Source organism: Apteryx mantelli, chromosome 1 (genome assembly GCF_036417845.1).
Source record: "Apteryx mantelli isolate bAptMan1 chromosome 1, bAptMan1.hap1, whole genome shotgun sequence".
Taxonomy (NCBI): Eukaryota; Metazoa; Chordata; class Aves; order Apterygiformes; family Apterygidae; genus Apteryx; species Apteryx mantelli.
Window position 1 is genome coordinate 9,399,663 of NC_089978.1, and position 14,116 is coordinate 9,413,778.

General features: G+C 39.3%; 1 protein-coding gene across 12 annotated transcripts in view; it reads left to right on the forward strand.

Moving 5' to 3' along the window:
- The first annotated feature begins 1,685 nt into the window (after nt 1-1,685).
- The window catches only part of CCDC90B (coiled-coil domain containing 90B), a 35,716-nt gene continuing 23,285 nt past the window's right edge, over nt 1,686-14,116 (forward strand). For 4 of the 12 annotated variants that reach the window (XR_010887438.1, XM_067316828.1, XM_067317023.1 and 1 more), the window contains exons 1-7: nt 1,686-1,788; nt 3,452-3,571; nt 6,670-6,773; nt 9,047-9,148; nt 9,796-9,837; nt 9,917-9,988; nt 10,072-10,125. Coding sequence is in view for 10 of the 12 variants with exons in the window: in XM_067316828.1 (XP_067172929.1) it covers nt 1,686-1,788; nt 3,452-3,571; nt 6,670-6,773; nt 9,047-9,148; nt 9,796-9,837; nt 9,917-9,988; nt 10,072-10,125 (597 nt within the window). In the remaining 2 variants the exon portion in view is untranslated. Of the gene's footprint in view, nt 1,789-3,451; nt 3,572-6,669; nt 6,774-9,046; nt 9,149-9,795; nt 9,838-9,916; nt 9,989-10,071; nt 10,126-10,930; nt 11,046-12,500; nt 14,099-14,116 lie in introns of those variants that run through there. The other 8 variants (XR_010887081.1, XM_067316765.1, XM_067316801.1 and 5 more) reach the window with 5 other exon arrangements.

Sequence of the window (14,116 nt, forward strand, 5' to 3'; positions counted from 1 at the left end):
GGAACAGCCCTGCTAACACAGGCATATCTCTGGATATTCCTCTTTTGTACGTTTTACAAGCAAGGGCGGTTTGCGTAATTTTTTCCAATGTCCTCCTCTATCTGCTGTCTTCTGTGTGTGTTTTTACCCTGCTTGTTCCTCTCAGCTCTCAACAGCCAGCAACATCTTTTACATGCACTCTAACAACAGAGACCAAACTGCTTTCTGTGATATTGACCTGAAATCCCAAACAACTCAGATTTATTTGCTGCAACTGAAAGCAAAATTCAGCCTCCTGAACATCTGCAAACCTTAGCCAAGCTAAAATAAATGTTTGTGGCTGTTAGGGAAACTGTTCAGTCCAGTGTCCTTAACAGGGTTTGACTGTAGGTTTCTGCTTTATCCAAAAGATACAAAATAATTCTTTATAAGGTGATTTTATTAGTATTACAGTTCAAGCTGGGTGCCTCCTTCGAGGGACCCTGAAAGGAAATTTCCCTGGGTATTTATACCCCTACAGGTTAAGTTCTTTGTCCATTCTCCAATTTGTTGCACCAGTGATTGCTCGACATGTAGTAGCTTCTTTGCTCTTGGTTGGTTTCCCCGTTGTCTCCAGGTGATGTTAGGGTACTCACTGATCATTGCTGAAGCTGTTTTGTTACTTTCTTATCTCCTTGTTCCCTCCTTGTTTGAACCAGCTCAAACAATTTTGGGAAAAGTTCAGCGATGTGCGGCCTTAGGCTTCAGTAAATTTAGCTACTAGTGCTAAGCAAATGCAATTATATCCAACAGTGGCCTGAAGCAGACAGGTTGGTGACAGCAGTTATAGCTTCCAAACATTGCGGAAGGACTAAATTCAGGAAAGGACAGAAACGAAATGGACACTTTTCTCTTAAATGCTTGCTACTGCAACTTTGCGTGCATGATGGCAAGGTGAGATGGAGAAGTGCACGTGCTCGTACAAAAGCAGGGATTTCTTCTCCTTAAGCAGTTTTCTTCTCCTTATCCCAGTGTCAACATAACGGACGGCTGAGAAAAACCCTAAAATTTTAAAATACATGACAGCGTGGCAGCCGGACAGGAACGGACAGGCTGGTGTGACCGAAACCCCCAGAAAGCGAATGGGAACATGAAGGGCTGCGCAGAATGACTTTCCGGCGCAGCTAGGTAGCTCAGCCGCCGCAAATGGGTCCGCGACGGCCGGAGGGGCCCCGCTAACCCCGGTCAGAGCAAGTTCAGGCTCAGGCAGGCTGCCAGCCCGTTCGTGCCCGGCCTGGGCAATAGCCACAGGCCCGTTAGGTGATGTATACATGAGGTACTGGGTGTTAGCTGGGGTGGACGGCGGGCCTGTCACGGCACGCAAGGCCCCCAGAGGGGTAGCTGCTGGGCCGCACAGGGGCATTTTGGGGGACACCAAGACCAAGGACACCGAGACTCAGGCCGAGGCCGCTCGGCGAGCGTAGGCCGCCGCGAGTCGCGCACGGCGGCGGGGGCGCTGCCGCTGCTGCCATGGCAACCGGCCCCCGGTCATGCACATGCGCGGCGGGTGCTTTCACTCCTTCCCTCCGCACGGGGGCGCAGCGCCGCCGCCCGCCGTGCCGCTCCCGGACTACCACACCCAGCATGCCCCGCGGGCCCCGGCCGGATGTAGCGTCGCGGCAGCGCTTGCGCAGTGGGCGCCGCCTCGCGGAAGCGGCGGGGAGGCGATGGCGGGGGTCCGGCGCGGCGCCGCGCTCCTCGCCGGGGTGGGCGGCGGTGGCTGCCGGGCGGGCCCGTGCCGCGCCGCGCCGCCCCCGGCCGCGCGCAGAGGTGAGGGCCGGCGGGAGCGGCCCGTCGGGGTGCGTGAGGCGGGGGGGGCCGGGAGACGTGCGGGAAACGCTGGCCCAAAGGCGGGGCCGGCGCGGTGGGTGCGGGCGCTGACAGGCGAGGAGCAACCGCCGGTGCCGCCAGGCGAGCGGTGACGGCTCGGTGAAGGGATTCAGCTTGCGTGACGAGACGCTGCCTGAGGCAGAGTCCCTGAAAAGCGTGAGTGAGGTTTCAAGACAGCCGAGGAGCTCCGGGGGGGAAGAGCAGCATGTTTAGGCAGCCAAGAGCTTCATGCTGCAATATTGGCTCTTTTGAGAGAGAAAATGCCTGCGCAATGCGTGTGTTCATCCCAATGAAAAAATCTATGAGACTCAGAGGACTGAGATATGTTTATTTATTTGTAAACCCCTTCCTGTTTGGAAGCTGTTTTTCATTGGAAAAAGAATGTTTTATTCCACAGTGAAATTGTATGTATGTAACTTCATATATTTTTAATTTTTATATATATACACTTCATATATATATTACGTATATATATTATATATATATTTATAACTTCTATGTGTATATATTTATTTATATAAGAGTTATATTTAATTATTTGTATGTAGTATTCAATGTTCGTGCACTTAAGCACAAATCTTTCCCCTGTCTCATTCACCTTAAATATAATATAAACTTTGGTTCCAATACTAGGACTTGGCTTAGCTAGTCATAGTCACTTACTTAAAGCAGATAGAAGAAAACACATCTTGATGTATCTAGCAGTGGTACAGTATAACTGCACTGTTGTTTAAATGATACAAAGCCTTTGAGTTAAAGTCTAGATAAGATATAGAACAACGTTTTAGTTAAGGGAGAGAGCCAGCAGTGAGAAAGGTTTCAAATAAGCATGTATTTTGAAGTAATAAGCTTTTTAGATAGCAAAGATTCTATCAGAAAGAAATCTGTAATATAAAAGGCCCCAAAAAGGTAAGATGAAGGGGAAAAATATGCTTGAAATTTAAGGCAGGAGAAGAAAGGAAATGTTTTGTGGGAGGGCTTTCACAAAATAAATACATTGATACTGTGGATTCCTGACTTGGGAGATCTGAGGTATTAAGTACACACATCATCTTGTTTTATTTCCCAGTTACCTTACTGGTGAACCAACAAATTCATTCCGAATATTAGACCTGTGTAATTTTTTAAGAATTCAGTAGCTGTATCTTTACACATGGCACTCTCTTGCTGGTAAGGGTGGTAATAGAAGAAGAAAGCGTAAAGAGAATGAGGTTATGGGAATTGTGAGTGCATTAGTACTGCTAATGTTTTAAAAGTAGGAGCATGGTTTAAATGATGTTTTTCATATATTATAAAATTATTAGTCATATTCTTTTTACTTTTGGTGTGTCAGGATGCATGTCTGTTGCGCAGCTCCATACTTATACAAACGGACTTAGGACTGATGTACAGGCCCTAGCTGGTACAAAATTGCTGTGGAAAAGGGACAGATGGTTTCTGGTGTGTGTTATAACCAAACTGTCAAAAGGACCCAGCATTTTTTGTTGCAGCTTTCATGCAGCTTTGTTTTCTTTTCTGTGATGAAAGACATTAGAGTTGCTCTAGTACATGATAAACTGAACAAAGAACCTGACAGTTTTAAAGCATATGTTGTCACTTCCAGGTTTTGCTGCCACAGCTCTTAGAAGATCATATGATGTGAGAAGAGTTGAAATCACTCCCCTAGAACAGAGGAAGGTAACTTTTGATACCCATGCCTTAGTGCAGGATCTGGAAGCCCACGGTAAGCGACATCTGTTAAATAATTCAAAGCAAGACATTGAGTTTGAGTATTATAACTTTGAGTACTATCGAATTCCCCAAAGTGTCAATACTCTGTGTTATAAAATATATTATAAGCCTCTAGAATGTGAGGGGAAGCATCTGATACAATTTGATGCCTCTGCAACTATGCAAATAAGCTGTTAGGTTAGATTTACCTTATTTGTAGCTGTATGTCAGTTTGTATAGTATCTTCCAGCTTCCGGGAACATAATACCTTTAACAAATGTAAAATAGCAGTAACAGTTAAAGAACTGTTTTCTAGCAAAAATGAAGCTTTAATATAAGATCCTTCAATTGGCTGCTAATAGTAACCTAAGTCACTGAAATTGAATTTTAAAACCAGATTGGTAATGCTTTTTTGTATTTCATTTAGTTATGAACTCTACGAAAAACTATCCAGTTCTTATCAATATGTAAGGCATTGTAGTGCTGCAGATGCAAACATATGATTTATATGTAGGTAATTGATGTGTGTCAATACCTGTGTATAAATGACAATTGACCCCACCTTAGAACAAGCTTATATTTAACATTTTGCAGAGTTAATGTGATTAAATATTTTTGATCATAGTTTCTGGTGGGTTTGGAGGCAGGAAGCAGAGTGTTCTTCTGCTGTCTATGCTTAATGTGTCTTTATGCATATTTTTAGTCCTTTTTTTTTACAGTTCTCCATTTTTTGGTTTGTTTGCCCTCCTCTTTAACTTTTTTAACTGTAAATATTAACAGCAGTATAGTGCTGTGATACATTCTTAATATCTGCACTTTTATTTTTTTAAGTGTGGCTCTCTTGGGTCAGATTAAAGGTTCATCTAGCCCAGGCTTCTATCTCTAACAGCAGCCATGAGTCAGTACCTGAAAAAAGTATAAAAATGGGACAGATATATATAGTGTATTCTCCTATGCTTTCCAAGCATACTAGTGATTATCACCTGGGAGGTATTTTGAGCTGGATGTGAGTTTTATGTTTAGTACAGAATTTGTTCCATAAACTTACTTCATCCTTGAACCACTGTGAACTGGTTAGCACCCAAAACACCCTTTGGCATGGACTTCCGCAAGTCCACTCCTTTTGTGGAAAAAGTACTGCCTTATGTTTATGCAGAACCTGACTTCCACTCAGTTAATTTGATGCCCTTTCAGTTCTTTTGTGGGAAGAGGGAGTGAACATTTCATGTCTCATATTCTCCTATTCCTCCCTCATTCTGTTCCCGACAGAAGAGTTCTATCCTGTTGAATTTTTCTTTTTACAGCTGCATTTCCATACTTTCAATTGTTCTTGTTACCCTGGTGTGAGTCTTTTCCAGTTCTTTTGCATCCTTTTGGAATGGGAAGGGAACAGAATTACAATCACTATATGACAACTGAATGTCCCGTGGGTTTCGATATAATGTTATATCTATTTTGTTTTCTACTCCTTTTTTAATAATTCATGAAGTTTGGTTTGCTTTGTTGATCTCTGCTAAGCATTGAAATGATCTCATCATCAAACTGTTGGTTATCTGTTATAATCCCAAGTTTTTCCTCCTAAGCAACAGTTAGAACGTCATAGCCAAAGATTAGGGGTATTTTTCCATTAATAGGGTCTAATAATAATATGTATTAGTACTTAGAAGAGTACTGAGAGTCTACTATTGGTGTTTATTATTATTTCTACCGATATTTTTTTGTGCATATGTCAGACTTACCAACTTGTGATTCCTTACATCTTCTCTGGAGCAGTTCTTAAAAATCAGTGTTGCATTTGCCATTTTCCAGTCCTCCAGTAATGAAGGTAGCTTAAGTGAGACATCCCCACTACAAATTCAGCTACTATTTCTTCTTTGAGTTCCTTTAGAATTTGTGGGGTCAATACTGTCCAGTGCTGGTGAGTTGTTGTTAATTAGTTTGTAGATGTTATGGAACAAGTTATCAAATACTTCAGTATTACAATGACAGAGCTCTAAAGGTAAAACTTGCAGATATTACAGAAGTGAAAGATACATTTAGTTTTAGTCAAACTTACCACATATAGTTTTCGGGCTCCAATCTCTTATTGTTGCATATGTTAATTTCTCCACATTTTTTAATGGGCAGCAAAGACTGCTACTGCTATAGAGAAAAATAATTTTATGAATTGGCAAAAACCTAAGTTAAATAACTCTGTAACTTCATAGGAACCAAAGCAATACTATCACACCTCTTAGTGGAAGGAAGTTGTCATAAAGCATGCATAGCTTTTTCGGTAATGTAAACTGATGGTGCATCTTGACAATTCTAGTGCTTTAGAAGGGAACAGTGGCATTTTTCTCTAAATAATCTGCCTTGAAAGCATTTTTCAAAAAAGTTAGTTGATCCCATTTTATAAAGCAGAGCAACTGAAATACAAAACATCAATTAGATTTCTGGAAATAAATCCTTAGGGCTAAAGCCCTCAGCACTAAATCAAAGTCGGCTAATCTCTGACAGCTGGTTGTTTTATTATTCACCACTATCATCTTTAAACACATCAAAATTGCACCAACCTATAGACAAAGTGTAAATTTTATCCTTGGAAAGGAAAAATCCCATAGTCTGAATTCATTCCACAAGCAATAGATGCAGCAGTTTTAAAATCAGGAGTTTTGCATGTGTCCATATCTCTGCAGAACAACTTCAATATGTGTGGATTGAACTTTTAATTTGATTATTCTATAGGATGCATTCTTTGTGGCAAAAGGTAAGTTTGATTTTAATAGAACTTTAAAAAGTTTATAATAAAGTAAAATTTTGCTGGTCTATTTTTATAATGCATGAGCAGTTAAATATTTTACAGAAGTTTTGTCCTCCTGTGAGCCATACTATAGACTATTTCAGTTTATTAAAAATTAATAATCAATGCCTTTCAGATTTTTGCAGCATCGAGTCTGAACTTTTCTAATTAAAAGACACAGTGACTGACTCTTCCCTGTCAGTTTTCAGTCCTTGTGTGTTGCGGTAGTTAGGTAAAGCAACCGTGGGTCCCAGTTTATTATGTAGCTCTTACTCTTCATCTGACTTTCTGGTATTATCTCAACTTGTCATCTTTCAACTGTCTTTCAGGCTTTGGGAAAGAACAAGCGGAGACCATTGTATCGGCACTAATAACTCTGTCAAATGTCAGCTTAGACACAGTCTACAAGGATATGGTGACCCAAGCTCAGCAGGTAAAATGTCATACATGGTTATATAAATATAATGATGCATATTTGCATAGTTAAAAGACAGGTGAGAACTTGCTGTAGTAAACACTTTACTGAGATAGATTTTCCTAAGTTTCTAACTACTATTAAACTATAAAAGGATGGCAATATCTTACATATAACACCTTCTTACAGGAACCTAAAGTGCTTTCCCAATGCAGTCACAGTATGTAAGTGTAGCGCAGAGATTGCTTCATTTGCTACTGAAAAATTCTGAGGTGAAACAAAAATTTTAACAGCCCTTCACAACAGTTGAGGATAGAAAAGCAATTTGAAAGCATTCCTGAGAGATAACAAAACCCTACATAAAACAGCAGAAAATTGTCTGTGTTTTTTATTGAACAGTAGTAAAGGTGTCAGCTTTGTTCATACATATGCTGTATTTGTTGTGCTTCGTTATTTTCGGGTTCATAAACTGAAAACGACTTTCATTATTTTACTTCTGCATTTTAGTCTCTAAAGCTATATTGATCCTAGAAGCTAAAGGTGGCTAGGGCATGGGCTCAAACATCACCACACGGTAGTCCAGACTGTTAAACTGTTAGTGCGGCCCTTGGCCTGTGCCGACTACCAGCCTCCCTGACCTGGGCCCAGTTTACGGGAAAGCATAGGGCCGGGAGCTGTGCAAGATGGGGTGGGCAGAGCCACCTGGTTTTAGGAGGAAGAGATTTTAACCATCTGGGCATGAGCTGTGGCATGTCACTTGCCCTCAGGGACAGCCGGGGGCCCTGACTTGTTTGTTTGTATAAACCTAGCCATTGGCACCGGTCAGTTCAACACCTCCATCTGCACACGAGCCGAGTACCAAGTTGTCGTCTTTGCTTAGGCATGCAGGCGAACGTTTGTGAACGTATCTGGAGGCAGTGAATTGGTGAAGTAGTATGATTTTTTTTCTGCTGATAACCGAGGTGGTGACAGGTTTCATCTTAAAAAAAAAAAAAATTGCCCAAATAAAGCTCTGATGCACAGTAATAATTAGTCAGGAAGGCTCTGCTAGCTGAAACTGTCCTGTTTTTCTTCAGTGAGTTAATGCAATTAAACATTTATTGCTACTTTATTTAAACTGCCGAGTCTTGATTACAGCAGGTTTTTATCTCACTGACATTTATTCTTGGTAAAACTTATCTGACTTTTTTTAAATACATCTCAAAGAGAAGAAACCAAAAATTTGTGTGTTTCTATTGTTTGGGGTTTTTTAAGTCAAAGTGGAAACATTTCTTTTGGGGGATCCTGTTGCACTTAAAGTCAGTATCCCAAATGTAATTTGCATGGAATTTTGTTAAACAGAAAACTGCTTGTTGTAATGTAATTGCTGTTGAAGCGAATATTTTAAGATGGGATGAGAAAATCAGTTCCAAAATGTAAACGCAGCTGAAGTTTTACCAGGAATTGTTAAAAGCTGCAACTTCGTTGTGTTCAGCAAAGTAAAGTCAGGCTTCAGGGGAAGTTGGGTCAGGATGTGTTTTAGGTATTTAGTTCAACATAGGATCTGAGAAATACTGTTTACTTGTAGTCTGAATGAGAGCTCTTCATTTTGCTGGCGTGGAGCTTTAAAGGCAGAATCCCACAAAACTGTCATTGTTCATATTAAACAGTAGGGTAACTTCCTTATACTAGGCGTAGGAATATTGCTTTCAAGATTATAAAATACAGTGTTTCCTCCTTTATCTTCTCTGTAGTTTATAAATAGTGGCTGGATTTTGAACTTCTTAGTCCAAAGACCAGAAAGGCTTTCCATTTTCTGCAGTGTTCTACTAACAAGCATCACACTTCAGAGCTGAGAGGACAGTGTGATATTCATATCATTAAGTTCTTGCCTTGTGACGACTCTTTGGACAAGAAATGCAAGTGCTTATTTAGGAACTGGATTGAGACTAACAATTCATGTTTTACAGTGTACTCAACATTCTTTGAAAGGGGTCGAAAATGAACGACTACCCTGAAGTTTCTAGTCTATTTCACTTGCAGCTGCTTGGACTAGATACCTCTGGCTTTTTTGCTTAAATTCAGAATTACTTAATGAAAACAACAAAAAATCACAAAAAAAGCCTCTTGAATCTTTCAAACAAATTCCAACTATAAACTTCCGTGATTCGGCCACTCTCTTGTTGTTTTTTCCCCCGTTTTGTGCTTTGTTGTAGCTTATTTCATAATCTCAGACCTGGAAATCTCTGCTTTCTTTGACTTTTCCAGAAAGTGTGGAACTTAATCATTTTGACATGTTTGTTGTTTCGAAGGAAATAACTTTACAGCAGATAATGGCACATTTGGACTCCATTCGAAAAGATATGGTCATCCTGGAGAAAAGTGAATTTGCAAACTTGAGAGCAGAGAATGAGGTACTAATAAATATTTTAAATTAAGCAACTAAATTGTAATACATGTCGGGTTATACCTGCTGAACACTTTTTGTGGAGCAAAATATTTATGTAGAAGTAATCATGGATGCTTCTGTCAGAGTTGAAATGTTTGTGGATGGATGATGGCTTCTGTGATCATATAAAAATATATTTCACTTGGTAAGATTTGCTCAGTTCTTCTGGAAAGAAAAATTGTTTGCATCGTAGAATAATCTTTATTTTTATTTAGGGGTGCTTCTAGTAGAGCCTTATCATAAATCATAAAGTACAGGGAGAGTAGTCAGCCATTTTTATGCAACAGTTTAATTAAACAAGTGATTTAGATGTATTTTGGTTGGCTTGACAGCATTTCAGTATTTTTCTGCTATCCTTAGTCTCAGTATAACAAGTTTATCATTGTATATCGTTAAAAAATAATACCTTAATTTCCAATTAGCAAAATTTCCAATAGGTTATACCTGGCTATATAGATTAAACACACTAGTTAGGTTATGCAATCAAGAACAAATTGCTCCATTAGGAGAAAACTCATGGAAGAGTAATTACAGTGAATGCAATAGTAACTGTGTAGTGACAACGCTTTATTTTCTGAATTTGTAAAATACTTTTTTCTCCCTTACACCTAGAAAATGAAAATTGAATTAGATCAAGTTAAGCAACAGCTACTGGTAAGTAAACAGCAAGTATGTATACATTCATATTAGGGGAAGTAATCAGTTATTTTCATAATTGTTATTTGATTTAAAGAATGAAACAGGTAAAATCCGAGCTGACAACAAGCTAGATATAAACCTGGAAAGAAGCAGAGTGACAGATATGGTGAGCTGGGCTTTGAAGATATCCTTCTCAGTTTTGTTTCTTGTTTTCCTTTACTACAATTGTAATTTGTCTTTTATTCACAGTTTACAGATCAAGAGAAGAAACTCATGGAAGCAACTACAGAGTTTCATAAGAAAGTAAGTATTAAACAGAGCCCACTTTATAATGTGGAACTGTTTTCTTCTTATTATATGTCATGTAAACTCAAAACTCTCATGAAAGTTAATAGGATTTTTATGTGGCAAAACAAAAGGCTGGGATGTATCACTCATACGTGTTATGTTTGTTGTCTAGGTGGGATTTGTGCTAAATATAACTTGGGTGGAAGGGGTCATGCAAGCTGTATCTCTCACTTCGTGTGTTAATGCGTAGGCTATTGTATGTGGGGTGTGCGCTGTCACGCTGCCCTTCCTAATATTAAAGGCTAAGGTGATCAGCTGTACCAAAGGGGTAGTTTAGCTGCCTACAGCCAAGGAACAATTTGGTGGGCTGGAAGTCCTCAGACCAGCATGCAGGCACTGAAGTCCAAGAGGCTGTGGTGGACATGTCCCATCTTCAGTATCTCTCCTCCCTTTTCTGGATATGGTTTGTGGATGATTAAATCAGTGTTTCACAGAAATTTAGGCATATATCTATACATTGTAGAATGGTGCCTTTAGGTTGATCAGGCATTGGCACATCAGAGAAAAATCTGTAGTATGTAAATTTTCTTTTCTTCTTTTCTCTCTTCCTCTTTAATACCCCACTTGTATATATTAAGTGCTTCCTGGTGTCTTCTAAGGTCACTTAGCAGTTACATATTTTACTTCGCTGACAGGTTGGAAATTTGGTTTAAAGTGTTTTTCTTTCTCGTTTCTGATAGTATGGCATTTCTGTTTGGTTTTGCAAAACTGAAAGGGCTAGAGATCACAGTCAAATATATGTTATCTTTTAATGTTTCAGGATTCAAGTACCAACAGTGTTATCTCAGAAATCAGTAATAAAATTGACACTGAAATAGCTTCCTTAAAAACACTTATGGAATCTAATAAGCTGGATACAATACGTTATTTGGCAGGTATGTGATAGGCAAGAAGGCAAGTACCCATGCAGTGTTTTGGAAGTATAGAATTTTATTAAAGTATGTTTCTAAAGACCGGAGACACAGTTCTAGAAAATCTTTCTTTTGTAAACTAGTTGTGTGCTGTTGTGTCTCTTTGCATTTCCGTGTGTTGCAAACAGAACGATTATGTCTCTGTAGTATGTAAGCAGTGCTGTCAGTTGCCGTTCCAAGGAACGGAAGCTGCCTGTAGCGTGGAAACAAATTTCTTGGATGCGCTTTGCATCAGCCGTCAGCTGTGCAGCAGTAGATAACTGGGGCTGGGGCGGGATGTAGCCCCCTTTAAAACAAAAGTGACATAGAACATGGAAGAGGTGCATGAAAGCATTGCAGCTGGATTAGGATTGTGCCCAGAACTGGGATCAGAAGGAACATGAACTTGGCAGGGGAGGGCTAAATATATTCTGTCTAGTCTGCCAGTATGTGTCTTTGCTGCAGGCATTTACAGGGCAGAGTTGTTCCAGAAGCTCTTCTGAGGTCCTTTAAGTTATCCTGAAAGTTTGCTGACAATTAGAACTAGTCTGAGAGTGAAGCAGTATATTCACATATTCTTATGATTATGTGTAAGCTATATTGTGGGTGGGTCTGCTTTCAGATCCTGAAAGTCCTTGTGACTTCTGTTGAATGGAACATGGAAATAGGGGAACCTCTTACTTTGAAATCACTGTATTTTCCTGCTGCAACCAGTTCTGCCTCCCATTCAGACTTTGAAAGAAACACATTTTCAGTGTGGCAGTATTTATACTTTTCCCTGCCAAGTAGAACAAATCTAAGTCTGATTTGAGATTGACTTTTCAATATATACATAACTAGGGTAATTTATATTGCATTAGAGCTGAATAAAAAAAGAATAACACATTACATTTGGAAGTGAGAACAAGTCCAAAGACAAACCCAGTTAGCTTTATTCTAACATTATCTGAAACAACAGCTTAACAGTACTGTAAGACAACAGATCAGGCTTCAGAGGCACTGCCTAGAAATCCTAATGTTGTATCAGGTGTGTATATTGTTAGTTCATTTTGTTAATTTTAATTTATGTCTAACGAAAGACCTGTCATAACCATCTCTCCTGTAATATAATTTGTGATAAATGGGGAACATTAGTAAAAATTATGGTAGCCTATTGTGCTCTGTATATCCAAAAGAGTTCTAGAAACATAATTCCTCAGACTGCTTAATTTGACCTCCCATCTCACAGTTTGGGCAGTACTTCTGTATAGGTTATTAAATCTAAGACAGGACACTGTCATTTAAAATTCTTCTGTCACCCCTGCAGCAATTCAGGAAGTTTAGGAAACTGCTCTAGAGTTAAATTATCCTTCCATCTGTATGCAGTTAGTCTTCTGCATGTAGAAGATGATGAAATTTAGCATTGACTTAATAATTACCTCTTTTCTTTTGTTTTAACAGCTTCAGTATTCACTTGCCTAGCAATAGCACTGGGATTTTATAGGTTCTGGAAATAGATCTAAATGGAATGACTGCATCAAATATAGATGGAGAAAAGGCCACCATGCAACATCTGCTAGACTGTCATGTTTGAGCTGTAGATAATCTTGGTACCCTTTTGTTTTGATATTCTTGTTGTGCACTAAAAATGTTTTCTGAATAGGTAACACTAAAGATCAAAATAATTGTGGGGGTGAGGGGAAGTAGGTGAATACATAGTAATAATTCTTTGTCCCATATTCAATAATTTATTTACTTCCAGAGACTTTCTACATTAAATCAGACAGTGTTTCCTAATATGTTTCAGAATTAATTTTGTTCTGTCTGTCAGAACATTCGCTATGCTCTCAGCTCCCCTCAAAATGGAAATACTAAACATTTGATATGCCCATGAAAATATGGGAATGCTAATGCCAGATTCCAGCAGATCTACTCTGATCCAAGCTGAGTACTCTAATCTTAAATACAGGAGCTGGATGTTTCTTCAATCCATTACTCTTTTCTGATGAGTTGAAGCATGGCCCCTTGGTAATACATATAAACACGCACTCCCAGGCTTTTCCTAAGGAGTCCTCTTTTCCTTGAAAAGTGGTTTACATAGATTTAAAATCTCATTTAAAGCTAAGATGTCTCCATACTTTTTTAATACCGTTTACCCATACCTGCAGAGGCCAACAGAATAAGGGAAACTCTTCTGTCTGTCTCTCTTTCCAAAGGGACATATTCTCACAGTGTAGAGCCTTGGGCAGATAAGTGTTCATAACTCTTCCCTTCAAGTAATACAGAGTATTTCCAATAAACCCTCATGTATTTTCTGAGTGTAGGATCTGACTTCTAATGTGACTGTACTCAGCATCTCAGATAAAGGTGCTAGTGTGGTGGTGGTCCTCCTCCTCCCTGTCTCCACGCTTCTCTGGAGTGTTTTGTAATCCCATGGAAATAAATGGGCCACACTGACTTCTGAACTAACCTGTGATGACGGTCCCTCTACCTTCTGCAAGCACCTCATGGCTTTGATTGCCGAGATAGAACATAATGGGTGGACATCTTCCAAAACTGAAGCAGTCACACTTTGCTGAGTACAAATGCCTATGCTTAGTTTGGATCTTCTATTAAAATACAAATTCTTCCTGGATTAAACTTTACTTAAAGAATAGGCCCTTAATGGGCTATAGAGCATAAAATTTTGGATAGTGACAATTTTTTTTCTATTGCGGTTTTATTCTCTTTACAGTTGAATTTGCTGGTACCCTGCAAATTCTTATATTCTGTGCATGAAATTATGTATTTAAACATTTTCATTTAAGAAAATAAAATGAATTTGTTACATTTGCTGCCTGAAAGACTTGAATTCAGATTACCAGCTTGTAAAAATGAGATTTTTTTATAATAGACCCAGTGCTACTCTGTTGAGGGTTGAGCCTGCTTTTTACAATGTCAGTGTATTTGTCAAATAGGTATGGGGGTGCTACCAGCAAAGACTTCAGGCAGTCGTTCTTGTCTGCTGTAACGGTCATGTGTACAGATTCATCTTGTAGTAAACTCGACCCATTCTGGAAGTTCTCAGAAAGATTCAG